Source organism: Pectinophora gossypiella, chromosome 12 (assembly GCF_024362695.1).
Source record: "Pectinophora gossypiella chromosome 12, ilPecGoss1.1, whole genome shotgun sequence".
NCBI classification, from domain to species: Eukaryota; Metazoa; Arthropoda; class Insecta; order Lepidoptera; family Gelechiidae; genus Pectinophora; species Pectinophora gossypiella.
The window spans coordinates 5,485,108-5,510,828 of record NC_065415.1 but is presented as its reverse complement, the minus strand read 5'-3'; the positions used below and the strand labels follow the sequence as shown (position 1 = coordinate 5,510,828).

The 25,721-nt window shown below is 38.7% G+C and overlaps 2 protein-coding genes across 6 annotated transcripts in view; both read left to right on the top strand.

Annotated features, from left to right (window-relative positions):
* LOC126371453 (monocarboxylate transporter 12) overlaps positions 1 to 13,110 on the top strand; it is a 54,606-nt gene extending 41,496 nt beyond the window's left edge. For 3 of the 4 annotated variants that reach the window (XM_050016754.1, XM_050016756.1, XM_050016757.1), the window contains exons 6-14: positions 363 to 527; positions 1,225 to 1,391; positions 2,268 to 2,343; positions 3,654 to 3,873; positions 5,811 to 5,989; positions 6,464 to 6,607; positions 7,399 to 7,477; positions 7,925 to 8,156; positions 8,810 to 13,110. In XM_050016754.1, the coding sequence (XP_049872711.1) occupies positions 363 to 527; positions 1,225 to 1,391; positions 2,268 to 2,343; positions 3,654 to 3,873; positions 5,811 to 5,989; positions 6,464 to 6,607; positions 7,399 to 7,477; positions 7,925 to 8,156; positions 8,810 to 9,020 (1,473 nt within the window). In that variant the 3' untranslated portion in view covers positions 9,021 to 13,110. The remainder of the gene's footprint in view (positions 1 to 362; positions 528 to 1,224; positions 1,392 to 2,267; positions 2,344 to 3,653; positions 3,874 to 5,810; positions 5,990 to 6,463; positions 6,608 to 7,398; positions 7,478 to 7,924; positions 8,157 to 8,809) is intronic. The other variant, XM_050016755.1, reaches the window with a different exon arrangement.
* Positions 13,111 to 13,393: 283 nt separating this feature from the next.
* LOC126371466 (monocarboxylate transporter 4-like) lies at positions 13,394 to 24,959 on the top strand. Of its 2 annotated transcripts, XM_050016773.1 has the most exons (13): positions 13,394 to 13,776; positions 14,586 to 14,847; positions 18,057 to 18,200; positions 18,668 to 18,915; positions 19,118 to 19,213; positions 19,535 to 19,674; positions 20,026 to 20,103; positions 20,242 to 20,438; positions 20,740 to 20,912; positions 21,390 to 21,533; positions 21,979 to 22,057; positions 22,567 to 22,798; positions 23,577 to 24,959. In XM_050016773.1, exons 1-13 carry the CDS (start codon positions 13,774 to 13,776, stop codon positions 23,728 to 23,730), a joined length of 1,950 nt encoding a protein of 649 aa, XP_049872730.1. In that variant the 5' UTR covers positions 13,394 to 13,773; the 3' UTR covers positions 23,731 to 24,959. The 2 variants fall into 2 exon arrangements, with proteins under 2 accessions (XP_049872730.1, XP_049872731.1); XM_050016774.1 differs by lacking the exon at positions 20,026 to 20,103.
* The last annotated feature ends 762 nt before the right edge of the window (positions 24,960 to 25,721 follow it).

Genomic DNA, 25,721 nt, shown 5'->3' with positions numbered 1-25,721 from the left:
TGCATTTTTTGTGTTTTTAAATTACTTTCAACTTACGCCCCGTACAAGTACGTCTGAATCATCCCTCAAAGTTTTGTTTTCGATGGCACTACAAGCCTGTATAGGAAGATGAGCAACTGAACGCGTTCTGTGATTTTTTTTCGCTCCCAGCCCAGCGTAGAAACTGGTCAAGCAGACTTTAATCATCATTCTCATACGTGAGGATGATGACTCATACATTTTATTCCGAATATTATATACAGTTTCTAGTAGGGGGTAGGGTCAGTTTCTATGTCCATAGTAAAATAATAGATACAAATATTGTGAGAAGAAATATTATTTCTTGTTGTTGTTATTGAATATGTTGTGTGAATTATGCGCAGGCGCCGTTGAACATCGACCCGGGCGTGCACTCGTCACTCAACCTGGAAGCAATGGCGCGCGTGCCTACCGTGCCCAACATGCCGGGCCTGCCCGCCGCCCCCACGCTGCCCACCATCACTGAAGCCAACGTCACCGAACTCAATGCTGAGAAGAACAAAGGAAAGGTAAACATGACATGATGACATTGACCATTCACACAGGCATAGAATAATAATACTACGTGCTCAGCGGTGAAGGAAAACATCGTGAGGAAACCCACATACCCGAGAAATGCATTTCGGAGGTCAAGGTCAGATAAGCAGTCGCTTCTGTAAAATAACCGGACCCGTCAAATCTTCAGGTTAGGTAAGCGGACCCTGTGAAAAACGGGATAACTCACCTCTAAAGAATATGATGATGATGACTACATGTAGAAGAGATATGATTACCCCATTCCCGATTTGCGTACTCATTTCAGTCTGTAAGACTTAAGGAGTAAGGAGTACGCGCGAACTGTTTGTCTAGCTCGTACATTAGCATGTTTTCTAAAGTGTTGGCTTCAAATAAGTACGTCATAGATCACTCGTTAGAATCAATAAAAAGCTTAAACGATTAAAAAAATATTTACGATGTATAGAAGTCAATTTCAAAATTTTTACCTCCCGTGTCGTATAAACACTTATATCCATGATTAACGCGCTAAGAACCTGGTATTATGTGTTTTAATTATGATATTGATAATAACCGCGTCAGGGCCCTTTGGCGGCTCAATAATAATTCTGATATCAGGGTTGATGAGGTTTGTAATTCACTTCACAACCCACACGATAGATGATAAAACCGCGTAAACCTCAAACAATGTATACACTTACAACGTTGCAGGGCGAGAACGGCACGTCGCACCTGCCAGCGCCGACGCCGCAGCAGATCTCCCGCAACGTCTCGTCGCCCGCGTTCAGCGCGCAAGCGCCTGGCCTGCCGAAGAACGGCTCCGTGCCCTTCTTCGACCGCCAACGCAAACACAGCACCGGAGAGAGGTCAGCTGATAGGTATTGTAGACTTGTTTACTTTAGGGATGGTGTATGGTGCAGGGCGATCGAGGGTCTGTGGTATGTGGTAGTAGGCTTGTGTAGTGTGGATTGCGAGGGCAGTGATCGAATCTTGGGGGGTTCAAAAGGCCAATTTATCTAAAAAATATTGCTATTTGACATTTTAATTTTATATGCGCATGTATTTTTTTTTAAATTAGTTGTTTCCATGTGTCCTTTTTAACCCCCCTGGTGTCAGGGCTCGTTGTCTAGACCGTGCGATTTGTGGACATGTTTATTCTACAATAAGGCTGTTCCACTTTGGTTGCGATTCTTACGAAATCGATTTGTGCGTTTACGTACGAATACTGATCTATGACGGTCAACTCGCACCGGTGGTGGTCGTATTGTTCTTAGAAGATTGGGATTGTTGTTCATGAACGCACGAATCGAATTAGTACTAGCTTTAAAGAGCGACCCGCCTTATAAGTACAAAGTAATTTTATTGCTTATGATTTTCATGCACCCGTAAAAGATGCACGTTTGTTTATTTTGCACGATCACATAAATAAGATGAATACACGGTAAATTGTGCGGTCTAGAGAAGGGAGTGTTTGTTGCATGCAGGGTTTTTTTTTATATGAATGTGTTTTCTTACAAGTGTTTTGTGGCTGGGAGCCTGTACTGATGCTTGATTAGTTTGTATTTACGATTTTGATCTCTCATTTATAACCCACCTTATATAACTAGCAGGCTTTGTGCAGTTATGTTGCATAAGGCAAGGCAAAAGCTTTGAGTAGCTTTAAGCCCTTTGGCCATGTGCTGAGTAGCGAAATAGACTTCAATTCATGATGTATCTTTTCTTAATTAAGTATTTTTTTATTTTTCACTTTTCAGATTCAAACCGTCCTTATCTGCAATCAAAGCCTCGTCCAGAACTTCCATGAATAGTCAATTTAAAAATGCTCCTGATGTAAGTAACATACTAATATATGGTCTAACATAAGATAATAATATAATATCATTATCCTACCTATCCTATTATTATCCTACTATTATTATTATCCTACCGTCTATTATAAATGGTTATAATAACCCACAATTATCCAAAACGTAGTCCAAATAATTTGGTTACCCTTGACAGAAGGTAGCAGAAATTCGGCCTGAGCCATACTTGTGCAATTCCAGTTTCTATTACAGTCAAAATACTACGATTTTGATTCATTGAAATTGACAAATCTTGTTTGTTGAATTTTAAGCTAATCACAGAATATAAAGTGTTTCTAAACATAGAAAATTAGTCTTCCCGTATAGAGAACTGTGCTAGTAGTTTTTGTTCAGCAGTGGAACACGACAAACATATCCAACCATTCCATCCAACCGCTCCGGGCGAGAATTTTTCATTTTTTTAGATTATTAGATTAAAATGAAAGTAGGGAAAGCCTTGAACTCCACCGAGCTTCTGCCAAATGGCCGCCGGTTGGCCCTCGCCCAAACACTTCGTTATTGTTTACGTATAATTTACATTATTGTGGAAACGCTGCATGGGATTTTCCGCAACTTGTCAACCCCAGACAGCACCGTGTTTTTGTTTGTGTAACAGAGTACAAAAGTTCTATGTTCTAACAAAAACAATAGTACAACCAGAAATAGAGCTGTTGATAATCGTTACATGATAGAAATCAAAATATCCACAAATTAAAATACATAATATCGATGTCAATATAAATTATAATTATAGTTTATATGTTTTTTTTATGTTTGTTTACTATGCGTTATTCGGAATCCTACAACATGAACTTAGTAGATGTTTTTTAAGATGTTCTTACTTAGCACCGGTTTGTAGCGCGTTGTAAGCTGTGCCTTAGACTCGCTGCAATATAATAAGCCCTTTCCGCTACACACTGTAACGATAGATAGCATATAACCACCAGCTTCACGTCGGCTAATTACCTCGCTGACTACACACGTTAAAAATTCCCATACCCTTCGAATTTGATTTATCAGCTAGTTCCCAAATGTGGATACGGTAATATAATTTCATAACATAACATAAAAAGCCTATATACGTGCCACTGCTGGGCACAGGCCTCCCCTCAATCAACCGTCAACCGTCTTTAAAAATGAGGTTCTCAATTCGACTCATATGTACGCGACCAAACACGTCTACCAGTTTTCACGGATGTATCTATACCTATATGTATGTTTGGATAACTCCGAAACTACTCAATGTATTTCTTTATTCCCTTAAGTATTTATTTAGACATGAATTATCTCTTTCAGGGTGACGGAGATAGCGTAATGTTCACGTCGAAGTTGTCTGTCTCTGGACCGCGGGAGCCGTCGCGCATGGTGCGGCCCATGTCGCGCAAAGACATCTTCTACTCAGGGTCCGTGCTTAATCTACCTCAGTACCAGAGCCAGAAGTCCCTACAAGGCTATAGAAACTCAGTGCTTAGTCTACCACAGAGTCGACAAACTGGCGATTTGGAGAGACAGGAACGTAAGTATCATTTTTTTAGAATAGAATAGAATAAATTCCCAAAACAGTGCAGTACAATAGTAGAGAAGATAAAGATAAGTATACAAATCAAAAATACACTGCCAGGGAAAAGGGACTGACTCAGCATGTTGTTGCGAAGGATAGTAGAAATACCACTCTTAGCAACACTGATATTCTGTGCATTTTTTGCATACACATTTACAAGACAAACTAACTTAAAGGCAAAGGCGTTTTCGTTTTTCCTACCTTCGAAACTTTAATAGTCCTTTCACTCGGAGAATTTATCCACAGAACATAAAACATGCTGAATGTGCTAGTGGCATTAGAACTAGGTAACACATCGCTTGGTACAAAGGCTATGATATATCGCGTAATAGACCAGGGGGGTTAAAAAGGCCACACCGAAGCAATTCATCTATAAAAGCAATATTGCAATTTGACATTTGCGCATATAAAAGTAAGTGCGCAATGCTAATAAATGTCAAATAGCAATATTGGTTTTTTAAATGAATTGTTTCGATGTGACTTTTTTGCCCTCCAATTCTCGCGGCATGGCACCCACTCCGCGTGCGGCGCTAATTATGTCGAGGGCTTTGACCAATAGCCGTATGATGTCTTCCACATAGATAGCATTCGCTGCATCTATTGGTCCAGAGCCTGCAGAAGGAGAAAATAATACTATCATTTTGATCATGAGTTACTTGCTACGTATCCTGAATTTAATAAAACTTTATTAATTTGTTCTTAAAGGTCTGTTAGGATCTGAGATGGAAATAGGTAAAGGCGATATATTACTATTTCTTTATCTATGTATATAGTATGTTGTTCATCACCATCAACATCATTTCCAATATCGCCATTTTCGTCAAAAGAGCTGATCTTTACGTTTGAATAAACTTAAATTTTTGATTCATTTTTATAAATAGAAATAACACAACAAAGACGATCTTTTCAGTCTCATAAATCCTTATCATTCTTTAGCTGTGTCGTGTAGAACCTAAAACCCACAAAAATAATATAGATTTGTTTATTCCTTACGAGTTTAATGTAGTTTGTTTCATTACTTGTGGGTTTTATGTGTTATGTTACACAGATACAGGCACCCGCCTAGTTTGGACACCCCTGTCCATTTTTTTATATAATTAGTTTGTAAGAGCACATAATTCTAGTTGTGATTTTATGTAAATATTTTTTGTGCAATAAAGTTTATTATTATTATTATTTGTATGTCGTTTCCATATCTCGGGCCTATGGAGTCCCAGACTTTTGGAAGGCGTGGGTGGGGCCGAAGCAAAGACGTAGAGGCCTCTTAAGACAATTTACACTAAATGTTGTGTGCACACCAACTATTTATTAGTAATTGTTGTCGTAGTTTTTTTAGTAGTATTGTCCGTTGGTAGGTAACGAACCTTAAAAAGTGTAGAATCCGCGTCGCGGGACTTCGGTCGCGTGAGACGTTCTCTAGCCATAAATATAAACTAATTGAAAGAGATCGAATCGATTGGATTTTTCGACCTTTCTTGTAGGTGTAAGCCTAAAGCACGCTTAGTGCGACATGAATATTAATTATTTTTGATGTTCAATGGTGCTGATTCCTATACACACCATCTAATTTTATTTTAAGTTATACTTGTCATTTTCTTATCCGCTGAAAAAGAAAGGGACGGGTAATCGACAGAAATTTAAAAATCCTTCCAAAATTTCATATTGGCCAATAACCCGATAGAATTAAGTTGACAGCACATGTCCAACCGTTTGCATATAAACGAGATGCCTATTTTATTCGCCCGGGTTATTCATTCAAATTAAAATTAACAGTTATCAATCATCCGTCCCTTTCCTTTTCGGCGGATAAGAAAATTAGGATGTGTCTGCAGGAATCGGGGCCTTAATATTTGTTTTGAGTGCAATAAACAGTTTTGTATTGTGCTTTCCAGAGTACGACCTGTGCCCGTGCCTAGCCCTGCCCAGTTCATTCAAGTCGGCCCTGGCGTCCATGTTGGACGTCAGCCTACTCCGGGACCCCGCGTTCATGCTCATTGGAGTGTCCAATGTGTTTGGTATGGCGGGCCTGTACGTACCTTTCGTGTATATTGTCGACGCTGCCAGGTTGAATGTGAGTATTTATGTCGTATATTCGTATAGAGCGGAGACTTGCCGTTCTATACGAAATATTATTCCTTATTCTATAACAACGGACGTCGAGCTACATTTATCTCACCACCTCTGGGTCTTACTTTTGTCTAAATTATTTATTATTTTATTTTCATTTTGTTACACAACTTTAATATTGTTCGTAACTGCCTTGATCCATTTGTTATCATCGGAAATAATGTTAGTTAATCCATAACATACATAACATAGATAGCCTATATACGTCTCCCTGCTGGCCACAGGCCTCCCCTCAATCAACCGGAGGGAGAATGGAGCATATTCCACCACGATGCTCCACTGCGGGTTGGTGGAGGTGTTTTAACGGCTAATAGCCGGGACCAACGGCTTAACGTGCCCTCCAAAGCACGGAATCATCTAATCTATTATCCAAATTAGTTAATCCATAATCTACCTATTAACTTGTCAACATTTGCAGGGCGTGGAGCCGTCGCAAGCATCGTTCCTGCTGTCGATCATCGGCATCACGAACACGATCGGTCGTATCGCGTGCGGCTGGGTCGCTGACTTCCCCTGGATGGACTCGCTGCTGCTCAATAATATATGTCTAGTTGTTGCAACGGTAAGTATACCTCTTTGGAACTACATACACACATAAACTCATGCACATCTCCCTCCGGGGTAAGCAGAGACTAAACTTCTAATACATTCAACAAGCCTGTCTTGAAGATCTTGACGCCAGACACCAGATCCGAAAAACTCGACCCAAGTTCTCCTATCACTATACTTACAATTCATGTGGGACTTTCTATTGTGCTTCTACCAACAGGATTTTCACAACCAAATTTGGTTTTGCTGGCCACACGCGCCTGTGCAAAGGCTCAGGATAACACCGGGAAAGGGTGTCGGCGTCGACGGATACGTCTGGGAGGACATCATCACACCTCTATTTTACACACGGGCACACACCCCCCAAAACCCCCCAAACTACCCCTCCAAATTTTTATTTAATTTATACCTGTCATTTTCTTATCTAACGAAACGGAAAGGGACGGATAATTGGCATCTGCCAATTTTAAAATGAAAGAGAGATTGAATGAAGAATCTCGGGAATCAAATAGGCATCTCGCTGGTTTGCAACCTGTGTGCTGTAAACTTAATTCTGTCGGGTTATTGGCCAATATCAAATTTTGGAAGGGTTTTTTAAACTTCTGCCTAAAATTGATGTGTGTTCCATAAATTTTATGCCTGTCGATTACCCGTCCCTTTCTTTTTCAGCGGATAAGAAAATTTTGAGAGGGGTGTTTAAGATTTCTGCAGAATTATTGGATTACCTGTCCCTTTCCTTTTCGACGGATAAGAAAATGACAGGTTTAGGTATGTATGTGTATAAATGTATTGTGATATTTATAGATATCCGTGGGTGTGACACCGTTCTGTTCGTCGTATGCGGCCTACGTAGCAGTGGCCATTGCGTTCGGCATAGCTATTTGTAAGTATTATCAAGTGTTATGTTCAAAAGTTTTTAACCAGATTGTTTAGGTTTTGAGATTTTTGCTAAAAGAAGAATGACTTAATGCGACTATTATATTTCCAGCCAATTAGTTAATGCTATATGAGACAACAGGCAACAGGGTTAGGTCACAAAAATGAAGAATGAATGATGATAGTGAGTGATGTGAGTGTATAGAAGTGAATGAATCTCAAAACTAACAAAGTGTAGTTTTTCCGATTTCATTGCTTAGATAAAATCGTGGCTGACTTTACTAACTGACGTAAATGTATTTGTTTGCTAAAGTGATTTGTGTCTTATTGACAATTGTAAAAGGTGCAAATCAGTGTCGCTAAAAATTGCAGATACGTCAGTTCGCGACATCAGCGACGAAATGTCTGCATAAAGTTTGTTGCGAGATTTTAAACCACAGTATTCATTTTCCAGCGGGCTACATCTCCCTGACATCAATCATCCTGGTAGACCTGCTGGGATTGGACAAGTTGACCAACGCGTTCGGCCTGCTCATCCTGTTCCGAGGCGCGGCCGCCATAATTGGATCCCCGCTCGCTGGTGCCGTCTATGACGCTACTAAGAATTACGACGCGTCATTCTATATGGCCGCCGCGTTCTTCCTGGCCTCTACTCTTACGTCGTTTGCTGCACCTTTGTTCCGCAGGTGTGTACAGAGGAGACAAAACAGCCACATCGAAGCAACGTTTAGGCGCAGAATGTCCAATTTGCAAAATGTCCAATTAGCAGAATGTCCAATTCGCAAAATGTCCAGTTCGCAAATTGTTCAATTCTCAGAATGTCCAATATTCATCGTAACGTGATTAATTTACAATTCATCAAAAAAAAGAAAAATTTGTTCTTTGTCATTTTTTTGTATTGCGCACTTACTGTATGCACAACTGTCAAATTGCAATTGCTTCGGTGTAGCCTTTTGAAACCCCCCCTCCAACTGTTCTAATATAGCATCATATAGCAATGATAGATTATCAAATAACATAGCATCACGTCTATATCCCTGAAGGGATAGGCAGAGCTATAATATATAAATTTACTCGCCAGCTATGTTTAAGTCCCACGTAATAGGTGGCCTATTGCCATTAGCACTACAAACACTGCATAAATCCTGGAAACCACGTGATGTATATTATCTATGATCGAAACATTCATTCAAAGTCATAAAATTGAATTCTGTGGTTTAGAGCCCGAGCGAGAGTTTAGCGGGGTGTGTAATAATAAGTCTATACATCACCAGGTACAATATCCCTTTATTAAGACTACACAATGTTATCAACTGCAAGTTCAACTATCTTCCCCCAGAAAACAAGAAGAGATCCAGCAACCAGTGGACATCCTGACCCCCATCGACGAGGACTTAGAAGAGGGCGACGAAGAGGACCCGGACGACACTCCCATCACGATGGGGGCTGGGGCCCTCAAGCAGCGCCCTCCAGCCATCACTGAGACCGCGGCGTCGCCCTCCGACCCGCCCTCCTACGATGACGTCTCGCAGCGGGAGAGCGTACTCTAACGTAATATAAACACCGCTGATACAAGTTAGTCTACACCTTTACGCCGCCCGTACTTTGAACGCGTTTTCGTACGTATTTGTCTCGTATCACTGTGGTCCTGGTACATCGGCTTGCTTCTCAATGGGGAGCGCCGAAACCTCGGTAACGGACTTGCACCAATGAGTTATTCTTCATAAGTGCAGTTCTCAGTTCGACCATTATAGACGGCGATACGGCTACCACCTAACACGTTGGTCTGTTCATCTTGCGATGGATGTACCCCTATCCCAATAACTATCTATGATGCGATGTAATCGTGAGCTTAGGTCGTCTCGTGCCAACACGTACGAATACGCAGGAAAAACCCCAAAGTTCCAAGTACTATGGGATCGCGCAGATCGAGTGCGAGTTGGTTGTCATACACAAGTATTTTGTACGTGTGCAAATTCGTACGAAAACTGTTGACTTTCGGATGCGGTAGCGGACGCAAACAAAATATCTAATCATAACACAGCACCATACTTATATACCTGTATACCCCGAAGGACTTGGCAAATGTGTATAGTATAAATATACCCACTCCTTGCCAGCTATGTTTAAATCCCATGTAGTAAGGAGTAAGATATTTTACAATAGCTTTAATATTACGCGTCCAAGCTCGTCACCGCTCCCGTTGGTCAACGTAAACAAGCTTACATTGGGCGGCGTTTGCGATACACTGGGTTCCGTATCGAAACACTCGATATGGTACCCAGAATCGCAACAGTAGCGTGCTTTGAATGATATAAAATCTAAGATGCAGTCGACTATATACCGGTATATATGGTTGAATATCTGGAGCAACCAGTTGAAGCATTTCATAGCTTCATAACCTCAGAGGACTCTTCATACTCTATCACTATATTAATCTGTGCTCTTTTCCTCCAACAGTCTCGAACCTTAGCTTCGTGCAATTGTTGTGCCAATTTTATTATAATCTGTAAATTTCAATACCTATCACATCTCTTAGAATAATCATTTTTTTATGGAACTATTCAAAATGGAAGTATAATTAATTACAACTAAAATGTCGACTGCATCTTTGTATTTCAATGTATGAGTGGTTTCACTGAATGTATTAAAATGTCCAACTTCAATAGAACCATTATACCACGATCTCATAGTTATTGGATGTGCGACATTTTAATTTGTTTATTGAAATTGTCAATTAATAATAGGTATGATAGACTATTCAAAACGATTCGTTTTCTGAACATTATTACGTTATGTAGCGGTCTGGTGGCGAGAAACGTTATATACTGATATTAAACGGCGAATCGGCAAACAAATCGTTTTGATCATAAACATAATGTGGAGGTGCAAATGTGGTGAATACGTTACGATAAAGTTACCATATATTTATTAAGAACGACGTAGCGTGTAAGACAAAATGTTAATAAAAACAATCGACCGGAATTGACTGCGAGCAATAAAGCGTATACATTCGCTTTGCATTTGACCGAGACTATGTATTTCCAACGTGCCATAATGCTTCTCGTGGTGCTAGCGTCAATGTACTCGATGTCAACAACTAGCTACGGTTAATTAACTAATACTCATAAAAGAACTGAAATACAAATATTCAGAATGTCCAAAGAACTAATCAGCAATAAAAGTACTTATAGGCTCGTACTTAGGGGCAGAATGACATTAAAATATAAAAATAAAAAAATACTAATTTCGTAGATCATCTTTTTATACAAACACGTATATTGGATTGATTTGTATTTCAAATATTGACAATAAGCTGATGTCTCAAAAGCCTATGATTTGTACTCGTTCAAATGACATGGTTTTAATTTTAATTAATGTCTATAAGATCCAATATTTTGTCGATTTTATTACAACTCAGTGTAAATATGTAAAGAGATAGAAGCTATGTAGTTGTAAATACACAATGAAATAGATAGGCAATTTCCAATTATCGCAACTCGTCTTCTGAGCGTATTCTTGTATTTTTCTAACGAACGATGAAGGGACAGTCACGGTTTTAAGGTATGGGTTGAAGTTCCAAAAGTAATGGTAAATAAATACGTGGGTTAATTAGAAAATCGGTATCATTTCAAAATGAGCGAGTTGGATTTACTATTAAGTATATAACCTACGTAATATATAAACATAAACAGAATATATAGGTACGTCCTACTGCTGGGCACAGGCTTCCTCTCAAGGAAGGTCTTATTGTATATATTACAATAACTTTTGTTTTCTTTACAAACTTTGCCTAGTTATTTTATATATTAAAACTGTCAAATTGTATATTTTATGTATCATTCATTGTCTTATAGAAATGCTAATCAGATTAGCTAGTTCAATGGGACGCTTAGAATTGAAGTAGACTTGTTACCGTTTCTGATTAACCTAGTAGCATGTTTTTGAATGTTTACGTGTGTATAATGTAGAATAGAACTTACGCCTTTTAAACTCGCTAGACTAAGTTCACTTTTCGAGCTTGGCTTTTTTCCCCTAACTATTTTTTGAGAGACATGTTTCGTGGACTGAATATACAGAGCGTTACGGTTCGTATTCACGGTTAATTGTGATTAACGAGAGATTTTTGTCTCGACGTGGTATGTAGAAGTAATAAGTACAATGCGAATAAAATAAATACACGTTTTAATCGAGAACTTCACTGTATATTTAGGTATTTTTCAATCTATCGTGTGCCATTGCAATGAACAACTCTCCTGTACATAAGTGACGTATTATAAGGTTCTAATATAGAAGTGGATTAAAGCAACGCAGTCAATTTGCAAGTTTCAGATACCAAAAACTCATATAGTGACACTAGGCTCCATACACATGCCAGTCTCATAGAATGTATATAAATGCAGAGTAAAAGTACAATCTGTATTTTATTATGGAACTATTAATCATGAATATGCCTACGATTAAATTTTATTATATTTTGTTTATAAGTTTTAGTGTTAGCATAAATATAGTATAATTATGGTAAAGATTTGTATAGAAATGTATTATTGAAAGATTTATTGAGTAATGTTACTGTTGTTATAGCTTTATGTAAAAACCAAAAGTGTTATTATGTTTTTAAGAATGAAAGTTATATAGGAACTAAATGGTAATGTAAAGGAAATAATCTAAAGGAATTATATTCTGAAGTTTTAATTACAAAAATGATGTTTGAACACTAACAAATATTGAGTACGCATAAAACTGTACGTATTGAAGTGTTTATCTCGTGATTAATATATAATATAAATTGAATTCTCAACTTAGTTTTACGACTTTCAGTATTGGCTCAAAGTATTTTTTTAACTTGTGGATTAAAGGCTGTTTGCACACCTGTGATCTGATATATAGAGCGAATAGCTTCAGTTTAATTGTAAACACCATTTATTACATAAATGGATCACTGTCCAGAAAATTAATTCAGGCTACACTTGTATGTATTGCGATTACATATATATGTATTGCGATGTGCAATGTTTACTGATACGGTACTGTATCAAAAGGAAACTATTAAGATATTGTAAACCAAATGTGTGTGAACAGCTTTCATAGAGGTGTGTCAAAACAATCGAATTGTTTCAGATTTAGCCATAATAAATAATAACACACGCGCGCATGTATTTTACCTGTAACTTACAGGTTTAATGGTTACAATGAGAGCAGAGGTCAACACATACGCCAGCTGTATTCTGTCTCGCTCGCTCGCGCCCTGAGCGACCGCGGTGTGAATGAGACTCACACCTCTGACGCACATAGCGGGTGTTTTTTTACGATGTTAATGTGATATAAATTTACTTTTGTTGTCCTCTGCCGTCATTGCAAGTTTATATTTTCTATATATATATATCAGTGTAATTCATAAAAACTGATCTGTTAGTGTCAAAGACACGCTATCAATCAATACATTCTTTTATTTGATTGATTGATGTAAATTTTGATTCATGATCGATCAGTCATCGGAAATTACCAGTTTTTATGAATAGCCCCGTGTCACCGTCACGCAGTGCTGTGCATCGTATTTTAGAAACTTATTGTTGACAATGTCCACCGAAATCCTTTGTAAATAATAACAGACTCATTAAATGATGATGATGACTGATACGGATTGTTTTATTTGCTATATCGATTTGAAATATTTCCTTGACACACTTCAAAAGATATAAAGACTAAACACTCGCCAGTATAATAGTAAAGATGAAATCAAATTAACCAAGTACATAACCATTGGTGAAGTTATCAAACTCATTTCTATATTGTGTAATATGATAAAAAAGTTATGACGTAAAAACCTAGACATTAATCACCAAACTTAACAAGTTATGATACAAAAACTCGCATTGCAACATATGTTTGTCGTAAATGTAATATTATTGCATTAACACGATGCTTGCATTGATTTTTATTGCGCATAAATATGTAAAGTGGAACGTCCTGTAGCTCAATAAACAAAGATTATTCCATGTTGAAACAACTGAATCTTTCAGTATGTAATTGATGTCTCTAGGAATTAGATTGTCTCACTTTCAATGGTTAGGTTTAAAAAATCGTAGCTGATATATTACAAGTGATAGTTGCCATTATCAAAATGTGAAGATTAGTGGATATGAATTATCAAATTATGTATTTACCGCATGTAGGACTTGTCGCTTATCATTGATAGTTGATTTAGCACCTGAGGCAGGCGTATTGTCTGCCTTCTGTGTCTTTTAAAGTGAACACTTATTAGTGAGAGTGTCGTGTCATACATAATAATTTTAATAAGTTATGGTAAGTACAAAATATTTTATAATAATTTAACATGTTTATTACAACTCACCGTACTATTGGTTCCATCCATTCTATGTTTTTTCTGTTTTGTAAAACCACTGATGATTTTTCTGCATTTATCGTATGGTTTTCAAGCCTTTTAGCCGATTCGCGCGTTACATTAATAAACATTCTTAAACGAACAATGCACTACACGTTTAATTTCAACATTCAACTTAGCAATTAGTATCATGACCTCCTTACGCCGACTAAGTAGATACGTATATATATTGGAATCTGGATTGTAGGCTTACTTCTTTGCTAAAGCTGGACTAAAATTAAACTAAAAACAAAGATAATTTCAAGCCTGCTGATGTATATAGGTACGTAATTCCGGAAAGGTCATAAAACCGACACAAGTCCTTCGTAACTTCTGTAGCTTCGTAACTTCGGCTGGTCACTTGTCACCATGAGGTTCATCAAACCCACTGAACATAGGACTTATGAAAAGTGGCTGCTCCTCTTGTCAGCTGTAGCTCTGCCCACTCCTTAGGGATAACGGGCGTGAATTTATATATTTACTTGTATACAATAGGACAGCAAAATGAATAAAGTACTTACTTATAAATAGTAGTAAACATATCTCTAAAAATAGTCGAATTCCCGTCATTTCTGCAACCATTTTGCATATTTCCGGCTCACCACCTATCACGTTGGTCTAACAGAAAATTCGATGACGTGTGGGTGCTTAGTTCACCTTGCGATGGATGAATCTTAACTGGGATATATTCGTGAGCTCTTGTTATGCTCCGTATTTTTTATATTTTCAGACGGAAAACGATTCTTCGCGCGAGGAAGGGGTGCGACTGACTGACGGCCAGTCGGAGGTTGAAGAGCAGGGTCTACCACCACCGCCAGATGGCGGGTACGGCTGGGTGATAGTGTTTGCGTCGTTCATGTGCAACCTGGTCGTGGACGGGATCGGGTACTCCTTCGGGATATTCCTGCCAGAGCTGGTCAAGTTCTTCGGCCTGGGTAAAGGCACCGTCGCCTGGGTTGGCAGTCTGTTGGCTGGCATGCTGCTTGTTGCTGGTATGTATTACCACGGACACTTCATACAAAACACCTCGTTTTACACAAATACTATGCGTTGACGTTATCGTAATCGCGCATCTGTGTGTGACGTCTGACGCCCACACGATTGAAGACTAAAATAAGACCGAGGGGGTGAGGTAAACCTAACTCAGTCGCTGGTGGGGAGCGAAGAGTTGCCGTTCTATTCCTTATTCTATTATATTACTCTTTTTTCCGTCATAGTAGTTTAAAGTCCAACAATTAGTAATGTCATTCGTACATAGCTTGTAGACTGGGTATTTAGTTAACTTTATTTTGGAAGTTTTCATTGGTATTTACTATCTATTTAGCCACTTTAAAGTACTTTACTCATTTTATTTTTTAACTAGTGTACCTGGCTGACGTCTTGCCCAATGGTAACAATACACACCCAGTTCAATTGTAAATCTAAATCATCATCATAAAATTTTCCTCAAAATTAGGTCAAACCATTTTTTACACCATGATTAACACCACGCCAATTGATTCTTATTATGATCTGTGTAACATATAATAAATAATAGTTAGGTCATCTTTCAGTCATGCTGTTGAAAAAATATGTACCTACATATTATTAAAAATGGTATGAAGACAAGCAAATTGCATCTCGTTATTTTTGTTAATGTATTCCAAATTGCCCGGGTCACTGACTGGTATGTAGGTACGATAAAATCGATTGTTTGTTAATTTGGTCACTTTCTTGTATCATTTACCTACTGACTAAAAACTGCTGACCCTATTACATACTTAGGTAACGACAGATGTTTCAAACTATTTGCAAATATTATCCTCGCAATTAATTGTGCAATATACCTATATAGTTAGAGAAGGAGCCAATATACATCATACTTGATTTTTATCTTATTGTTGTTTAGCAAGAGAAGTGTCTCAGAATCGAAGCAAATAGAATTCCATAGTCTCTTTTTACCCTGGTGGGAAATAGGCATGAGTCATAAACTCACTATATATATTTTTCTGTTATGTTTTTTTTCCGGCTGTCCGGTTCATCGGCACCGGGAGGTTGAGGAGGAGAGAGTGGACTTGTACCAGCGCAACTACTTGTTCACTATAATACACTCACGCGCAGATGACTCCTTTTTATGATGATGATATATGTTTTTATCTTGTCTTTAGTGCTCCTCATTTGTTTGTTTAATGCTTGACACAGAGCCGGAAAAGCGGGATATGGCACAAGATTTTATAAATATGAAATCGCAAACAAATTGCCGCCTTTTTTTGGACGTGACTTATAGATTTGCCGCAAATGGCATTAACTACTTGGCCGGACAAATGCGCTGAAGGCTCTCATCCGGTACACCGTTTAAGACAACAAGCCTGAGGGTGCCCAGTTGGGCGCGAACGTCGGCTCAGGGCGTCGTCTGAGAGGAAAAATACTTGAAAGAATTAATCGACCCTAGTGGGTGGATAGCGATAAGCGCTGATTGAGGGAAATCGTCGACCACGCCGGTGGGGTCGGTATCGGGGTCCTGAAGTGTTTGGTGTCGTGAGCTGATTGGCCGCCTCTATGGCTAGAGTAATAGGGTCAATTGCCGTGCTCCGACACGCTTGTCTGTCTGGTTCTGTACGCATCAAGCTTAAGTAATAAAAGCCGCACGAAGAAAATCAATCAAAATACGCATTGATTTATGCAAGTGTCTAAAGAACTTGGTCTGAGCGAAACACTGATTGTTCATAATCCTCAGGAATTAGATACCGTGATATCACACGCAATAATCGATCATGTCGACATGCCAAAGCTCTTGAAAACATAAAATGTGTGATCATAAAGAACCTTGAAAACGGGGCATAGTAATCGGAAATAGTTTTATTGACACACACATTGTACTATTTGCAAAGAATTTTGCATGCCAGCGTTAATTACCTACTGACGCTCAGACCTTCCTTATCACATTTTACAGTAGATATACCTACCGCATTAGAGTCACTAAGCCAACAGATAAAATTATTATCTGCGCAGTGTATACTGCACGATTCACGGTTAGATGTATACATGTAATCTTGAAATAAATCTCAATATGAAAATCCCAACACTCGAACACCCTAGGTACAACATTTTTATCTACATTGATAGACTGATTGACCCGATTATAGTAGATTGAACGTCCAATATTATCATTAATATTCTGATTAATTATAATTATTAATTACAACCGGCAGCCTCTAATGCCGCTGTATTTAACACATAAAAGGTAAATGTATTTTATAATCACAGTATTAAGTCTCAATTGATAATTGACCTTATTTTAAGCGTTTTTATCTTTATAGATTGCGGGTAATAAAAGTAGGAAAAATTATCAACCACTATGTCAAGAGCACTGTTGGCAGGCAGATCGCAAACGATTTATCTGATACGAAGGACTATAAGGAAAGAAAGATGTTGAACTGCAATACTTATTTAATTTAGTAATCAAGTGTAGTTGGTACTATGACGGTAGTTCATCTGCCGGTAATCAGTGCTGATGACGTACTAAATGGTGATAGCGGAAGATAAGATATTTTTGCTAAGAGCTCTTAATGTAAAAAGTTTTATTATCAAACACGTTTATTACATATCTGAATATTACAAGGACATCCTATTAGATTTTAAGACTTAGTAAACATCCAATTATACATTAGATATTTATTTAAATGCCTCAACCTCAAGTAGTTTAATTTAGTCACTCTATCTATCTTATCTACCTATCTATTCTATCGGTTCAGCTCTCATATAGCTAGTGCTGGAAGCAGGCCTCTTTTATTCGCAAGCCCTTTTTTCTGATCTTGTGTCTAAGCTTTACTATATCGTCTGATTTGCTGCTTCTCGATATCTCTCCCGATTCCGGCCAAAAAGTTAATGCTATCTTTGACAAATCTACAATAAGTCACTTCAAGCTACTTCAAGTACTTACTATACGCTTACTTCCATTGTTTTCTTTTCATTATTCCGTTTAACCGAGTTAAGTGATGAGTTGACGTCTCTTTAACTTCGTTATCCGATTATCCACATCGACGACTTACGAACTACGAGGAATATCATCATCTAGAGAGATATTCTGAGCCCTGCCATCATTCTCCGTGTGAGTACATACTCAGACACGGGCAGAATTCCTGTCCGAAACAGGTATTTTCGTTGTGAGTTTTCACTAAACTCGTATAAGTGCTACAGAAACAAAATCTGTATATTACAGGTCCGATAGTGTCGGCGCTATGCAACAAGTTCGGGTGTCGCGCGGTGTGCATCGCCGGCGCAGTGTTCGCTGCGGCCGCCTTCGCACTCTCCAGCTTCAGCCAGAGTGTCACCGTCATGATGCTCACCTATGGATTGCTCGGAGGTGAGACCTGGAATCGAAAACTTACAGGATGCTAGTATTGAAAATAAAAATATGGAACTGAAAATAATTTAAAAAAACTTTCGAGAATTTTCCGAGAGGAAATTCCACTTGTTATCACGGGGATCATCCTCATTACCTGTACGGGGTGTAAGTGACATCGTAACGAATTCTGAAGAGAATTATGCTCATTATTCTGAGTTAATATCAAGTGGATTTAATCATCGCAAAAGTATATACTTAATTGAAAATAATTAAAAAACGCAAACATACGTTGAATATTGCTAGAGATAATTTTACAAAACCAATGACCTTGTCTCGCGAGGAAAGTCTTCATTTTATCTTTTTCTTAATTCCGTACAAATAATTATATACATAGTTTTACAAGTGGAGAGCTAATATTTGAATAGTTTCAGACATGCGTGATAAGAAAAAGAGTACTACTAATGACGTCCTTTCTGACACTTCAGGATTCGGTTTCGGTATGATCTACCTGCCATCTATCGTGGCTGTGGGGTACTACTTCGACACCCGGCGGTCGTTGGCTACCGGCATTGCCGTTTGCGGATCCGGTGTCGGCACTTTCAGCTTTGCACCTTTGGCAGCCTTCCTCCTGAGCACATTCGGAACTTGGCAAAGAGCTAACCTCGTGCTAGCTGGCATCATTCTTTGCTGCAGCATTTGGGGAGCTTTGATGAAGCCGCTTACATTCCCCGATGTAAGTTTTGTCGTTTTGTTTCTCAAAATCAAATTTCGTAACAAATATTTTATCCTATTTCAGAGCTTTTGGCGGTATCCTTAGATATCGCATCTCTTATTCGCAAATATCGCTAAAAGTTAATAATTCTAATTGAAACGTGATTGCTACGCACATTCTCTATTAAATGGCCACACGATAATATTTTTTTATTAATTTTCAGTCAAAGGACAAGCCGTTGCTGCAACGTATGGCAGAAGAAAAGAAGTTGCAGATGGCACTTGGTTCTGTGGACGGGACTTTGGATAAGAAATCTCAGGTAATGGCTACTTCTTCTAATTTCGAGTTGAAATAAAATTTGGTTTGTTAGTTTTATAGTTGAGGATGTGTGAGGCTGCATTACTTCTTATTAAATAGGCGATGGGTTAATCACCTATTACCAGGTTCATCAGATTTCGCATCAAAAGAGGCTGCAAGCTGTCTTCTGATTAGTCGTAGTACTGCATACTGTATATTTCTAGTTGAAAACGTGATTTCTTATTCTGTCTATGAAATTAGCAAATGCGTTGGAAGTTAGGTATTTTTATATTCGTTGGTAAGAATAATGTTTATATTTAATTTTTATTTTGTACAATTTTAGGGTGAGAACGGCTCAGCCCCCGCTCCTCATCTATCTCGCAATGTATCGTCGCCCGTGTTCAACTCAACCTCACCGGGGTTACCCCAACGAGGTTCCGTTCCTTCCTTCCAATATCACAGGAAGCAGAGCTTCGGAGACAGGTATTTTGCGAAGGTTTTTGTAAACGTCTCACGGTAGAAAGACAAGGGGAAATGTTTGTCATTTCATCAAGGGAAAGTAAAATGTGGGGTGTCACGTATGCAACAGTCCCACGTTATCATGCATGGTTTTTTTATTACACGTACAAATTCAATGAGGAATTAAAACTTGTACTTGTTATGCCATTGTACTGTTCGAAATTCATATCATTAACTATGTTACTGTGTTCCTATTTTCATGGTTATCAATTTTAGTATGGATTCCTACATAAATATTTCGCATAAATCTCGTTTTGAGTTTCTTTCATTGTATTGTCTTGATTATGTCTGTCCATGTGTGGTTTCGACTTTCAGTTTACAGCCTCCAGATTTGATCCTGCACGGGTCCGCGCCGTCGCTATACAAGTATCGGAGACAAAGCTTTGAATATGGGTAAGGCCTTCGAGAAACGTTGGCTTGGTGATGGTTGGTGAAGGGACTGTATTCGCATTGGTATGTGCTTCTCAAATCATCGTATGCAAATAGTACTTATAGAAAAGTGAATATTTTACTATGCATTTTGCTTTACAGCGCAGTGTACAACTCCAAGCTTTCAGTAGCTAAAGAGCCTCCAAGGATGGTGCGTCCTTTGTCTCGCAAAGATATCTTCTACTCCGGGTCTGTTCTCAACCTGCCACAGTTCCAGAGCCAGAAGTCATTGGCGGCCTTCCGCCAGTCTATGGCCAGCTTACCTCAAAGTCGTGTTGGTGATGTGGAAACACAAGATCGTAAGTATTAAGCCTCATTGTCTCCTCATTGTTGCCTCTGGATTAAATATCAGTCAAAATACCAATGCTAGGAGGCAAACTTTAATGGTGAAATTAATATGACCTAAAGTGGAAACAAGTTTGCATAGAATGTCAGCAAATGCTGCTAAGACACGAAATAATTTTCTGCGTCTTTTGATTGAGTGCCACTTTTTTGTTTTTGTACTTAAATTTTCTCGTATAAACCGCGATACAACCATGTCAATATATAATAATTGACAACTATGGTGACTCTGGTTATCTACAATTATTATCATTTCAGAGGGAAAATGCTGCGGTTGTTTGCCGAATTCCTTCAGAACTGCCCTGTCATCCATGATGGACATGAGTCTACTCCGAGACCCCGCGTTCATGCTGATCGCAGTATCCAACTTCTTTGGGATGGCGGGACTTTACGTACCCTTTGTGTACATTGTCGACGCCGCCAGGCTTAATGTAAGATTACACAATTACAATTTTTACATTTTATTCCCTATTTGATTAAGAATAAGATACGATGCTACACTAGATCACTTTTAGATTACAAAGATAGTATAAATCGGGTGATAAGATACGAATAATGGTAATACTCAAACTCAAAGCATAGTCAAAGGTTTGCTAAATAATATTTGCTGTCTATGACGATATAATGTTTTTTTAACAAGTTTATCCATTTAGAATAATTTAGATTGTTATAAATATACGCTTGGTGATGAAGGTCTATCTTTTCACAGTAGGTTCTGCACGAAGATCGCGTCGGCACTAATTATATCGAGGGCCTCGACCAATAAACGCAGCCAATGCTATCTACAGTATATAGTAGATAAACGTCGTGCGGCTATTGGTCGAAACTCTTGATATAATTCGCGCCGGCGCGGCGCGGTTGCCGTTCCGCAAGGACAGATGTACTCATAATAACTGCTTCAATTTCAGGGTGTAGACGGATCGCAAGCGTCGTTCCTACTGTCCATAATCGGTATCACGAACACGATTGGTCGTATCGTCTGCGGCTACGTCGCAGACTTCCCCTGGATGGACTCACTGATGCTTAACAACGTCTGTCTAGTCATTGCTACGGTGAGACACTATTTTGGTATTCAATTCACAATTCAATTTAATTTGTTGGTATTACTTCTTTCTTCTTTGGCTTATCGAATGTTACATCTCCTCATTTCGACGTGTTTGGAATGTAGCATAAGCACACCCAGGACACTTCATACAAAACACCTCGTTTTAGACAGGCACTACACATTGACGTTATCATGCACGCGCATCCGTGTGTGACATCTGACTCCCATACGATTGAAAACTAAGGTAAGACCGAGGAGGGGTGAGGTAAACCTAGTTCAGCCGCTGATGAGGAGCGGAGAGTTGCCGTTCTATACGTCGTATAATTCCTTATTCTATGGCATAGGTAATTAATTCATGTACTGGCAAAGTGTGAAGGAAATTAAAATTACTGGAGGAAACTGCAAACTCTAACTGAATACATCTTCTCATACTTATTGTTTATTTCTTGCAGATATCCGTCGGATTGACGCCGTTTTGTGCATCTTACGCTACTTACGTAGCAGTCGCCATAGCTTTTGGTATAGCTATTGGTCAGTATTTCATTTTATACAAGTTTAGTCTGTGCGTTAATCTAACAGAAAACTCAGTGAGGTATGGGTACTTAGTTCATCTTGTGATGGATGTACCTCTGACTACCCCAATTGGGATCCCACACATTCAGAGTTGACTGGTTTACTTGTGGAAGAAGATGCCCGTTGGCAAATCCACTAACACTCTGTGTAAACTTGTTATGGTCATGTCATTGTATTTTCTAATTCTTGGACACGCTATAAGTATACTATTTGTCCAACAACGCTGAACTTTATTTTATTACAATACGTTATCACGTATTGTATTTTTATTCAGGCTGCGATATGGCAAGCTCGCTGAATAGGCGCCTTCTGCGTAAGCTTGTTACACCATCGACATTTTCCGAGGCCTCTTTAAGAGGCAGAAGGGTGTTAAGAGCAAACCCAATATAATATAATTTGTTTTTTTTTTTTAAAAAAAGCTGTTTTAAATTGTAAAAAAAATTACACGTTACTTCCGGTTTTTCCAGCGGGCTACATTTCCCTGACATCAATCATCCTGGTAGACCTTCTGGGACTGGACAAATTGACCAACGCGTTCGGTCTACTCATTCTATTCCGCGGAGTGGCCGCTATAATTGGATCCCCGCTCGCTGGTGCTGTGTATGACGCCACTAAGACATACGACGCTTCCTTTTACATTGGAGCTGTATTCTTCCTCTTGGCCAGTGTACTATCATTCGCAGCGAAATTCTTCCGCAAGTAAGTTGGGAAATGTACATTGATGTACTTGACAAAGTTTTAATGTGTCTATTTTGAGTAGTGATAAAGTGCAGTGTAGCTGCTTGTTTGTTATATAACAAAATATCAAAAATGGAGTAGACTATCCAGCAGTAGATAAACACTGACTGACAATAATGTCTATCGTCGCACGATAGTGAACACCACGGCACATTTGAAATCTCATTTTGTCGTGATTTTCTTCAACAAACCCTTGATGTCATTCAATTACTTACCTAATTTCGTTCCGGGTAAAAATTTAGACCTCAATTTGTTTACTGGATTAAAACTAGCGTGTCTATGGCAAAGTTTTGCCAGCAAAAATCACTGTGTTTTTAATCAAAATGTTTTTAAAAAGACGCTTAAGTGCCTACGTGATTTGTCCTATAACACGATGCCCTACCTAGTATACAATTCACACTATCCAGTTTGCATTAAGATTCAAAACTTAGCTTATTTTTTCCCTGAAAGCCAAATAACATTATAATTTAGTACATAGAGACAAAGAATACAATCCCAATTGATATGTTGTCATAAACTTTTGTTTCCTTGTTTATATAAAACATAAAGTTACTATTATTAGCCGTAAAAACACCTCCCGCAGTGGAGCAGCGTGGTGGAGTATGCTCCATACCCCCTCCGGTTGATTAAGGGGAGGCCTATGCCCAGCAGTGGGACGTATATAGGCTATTTATGTTTATGTTCCTTGTTTATAGTTGTTCTATTTTCATTGAACTCACCAATAAAATAACTATTCCAGGCAACCAGAAGCAGTTCCACAACCATTGGACGCTCTCGCCCCCATAAACGAGGACTTGGAAGAAAGTAACGAGGAAGAAGACGAAGCACCCAACCAGATCAACAACGGACCCTCAGGGTACAGCGAGGTGTCTCAGAAAGAAAGCGTGATGTAATACTATAGACTTTGACGGCAGAAGGGCCCACTTGTGTATAATTCTTATAAGCTGGATTTGATTAGTGCCTGTGACCTCATCAACCCTGGTGTCTTAACTATTGAACCGCCAAAGCCCCTTGACATGGCTCATGTAACGACTAACTTCTTACTTAAGTAAATCGTGATAAAAACAGTGATAAACCGAATCACGGATCTTACTTTCGAACGAATGATCACCCTGTAATGTCCTAAGCAAACTAGGGATTAACAAAGTGATTTTTGTGATATATCTCTACCGGGGTACGAACCCGGAACCTCCGGATCGTGAGCCTAGCGCTCAACCATAGACCATAGAGATCTGGACCATAGAGGCCGGTGGGGCGCAGTTTAAGAGTTTCACATATTTTTTGGACGTGACTTATTGAGATTTGCCTCTGAGGGCGTTAAGTGTATGTCCGGACAAGCAAGGAGCAAGAAAGAACGCAAATGGTCCCTTTGTATACAGAAGCTATAAAACCAAAAATGTTTTTTTTTTTTAAGTGTGCAAGTAAAACGTTTTTAGTAGTAAGAGTGTGAATGTATAAATACTGGATTTTGTTGGTGAGAGAGACTTCTATGAAAGTAGATAAATACCTATATAATAAATAATAAATAAAAACATGTTTACAGGTATAAATGAGAAGGAATGTTATATAGGATACGCAGATAGGCTATTTAAATTAATATGTGTTCGTGACTATGCTTCCAATTATGGTAGACAGAGGTACTTTCATTAGATAATGAACTAAGTACTTACGGTACAGCTTTCTGAACTTTCTGTTACGTGTCAGTTAATGAGCCGTAATGCCGTCCATGTAATACCGAATGTACGCTATTTACTATAATTATAGTGTCATGAATTTGAGGTATTGTATAAAGGGCATTTTAACAATATATATAAGATAGAAAGATTCAATTAAGACAAATGAATGGGTCGTTTTGTGCAATCGATTTCAATAAGTGTTTGTTTGTTATTGTTTTGTAATAAGGAAATTTTATGAATTTGTATATAAGTACCTAATATACTTACCTACCTATAGTTATGTCTCAAGTTAATTAGTTTAAATTTAAGTAGGACAATTATCGTTTATGTTGTGCCATTGCAAGCTATCATCCAACACAGTGTATGTAACTAGAAAATGAGTATGTAATTTAGATATTATCTTGAGATTATAACGAAACTAAAATAATTAAAACTGTTAAACAAAATGTTAGGTGTTTTTTTTCTATTAAGTAAGCCGACGCAGCCCACCGACACAACCCGACGACCTTTAAGGTGAACCTAGACGCGCCGCAAGTTCTGCACGCGCCGAAGTCATCGCATTATGCAGCAAAATGCGGGTCATGCGGCTCGGACAGGTGCGACGTTGCGTACGATTTCATACAAAGATTTATAAAATGCGATGACATGGGCGCGTGCGGCTCTTGTAGCGCGTCTAGGTGCGCGTTCGCCCGCCGATATTTTGGCGACATGTCACCAACTTACGAAACATTTGTTCTCCGTTGCTTGGCGACACTATTCCGACTTGCGAGACTACGTCAGCCGGGGGGTTTGGTGGGTATTGTACTTTAGGTGCCCACCTATATCATTGACTTATCAATAATTTTGTCAAAATGCTGCTTAATCTTATACATTGTACCAGTAATAGTGTCTGGGAGGTTCCTGAAGAGTCTTGGACTTGTCGACTCCACTAAAAATCAAGGGCGTGATCGATAGATGCCTATAATACCTATATCTAGAAAGCATCCGGCATGACCAATTCGTCTACCATCTTTTTCACGACCGGTCACGACGACGCCTCTTGACATTCGGAACTCAGTCTGTGGGACAGACTCACAATTTAGAAGGAGCTAGCCTAGGATAGAAAGGATTCAGAAAGGGAGAGAGACTTTGCTTCGCGGTGGGATGGTACATAATAAATAATACGGTGAAAGGACTATACTAAGCACCATAATATAAAATTTCACTCT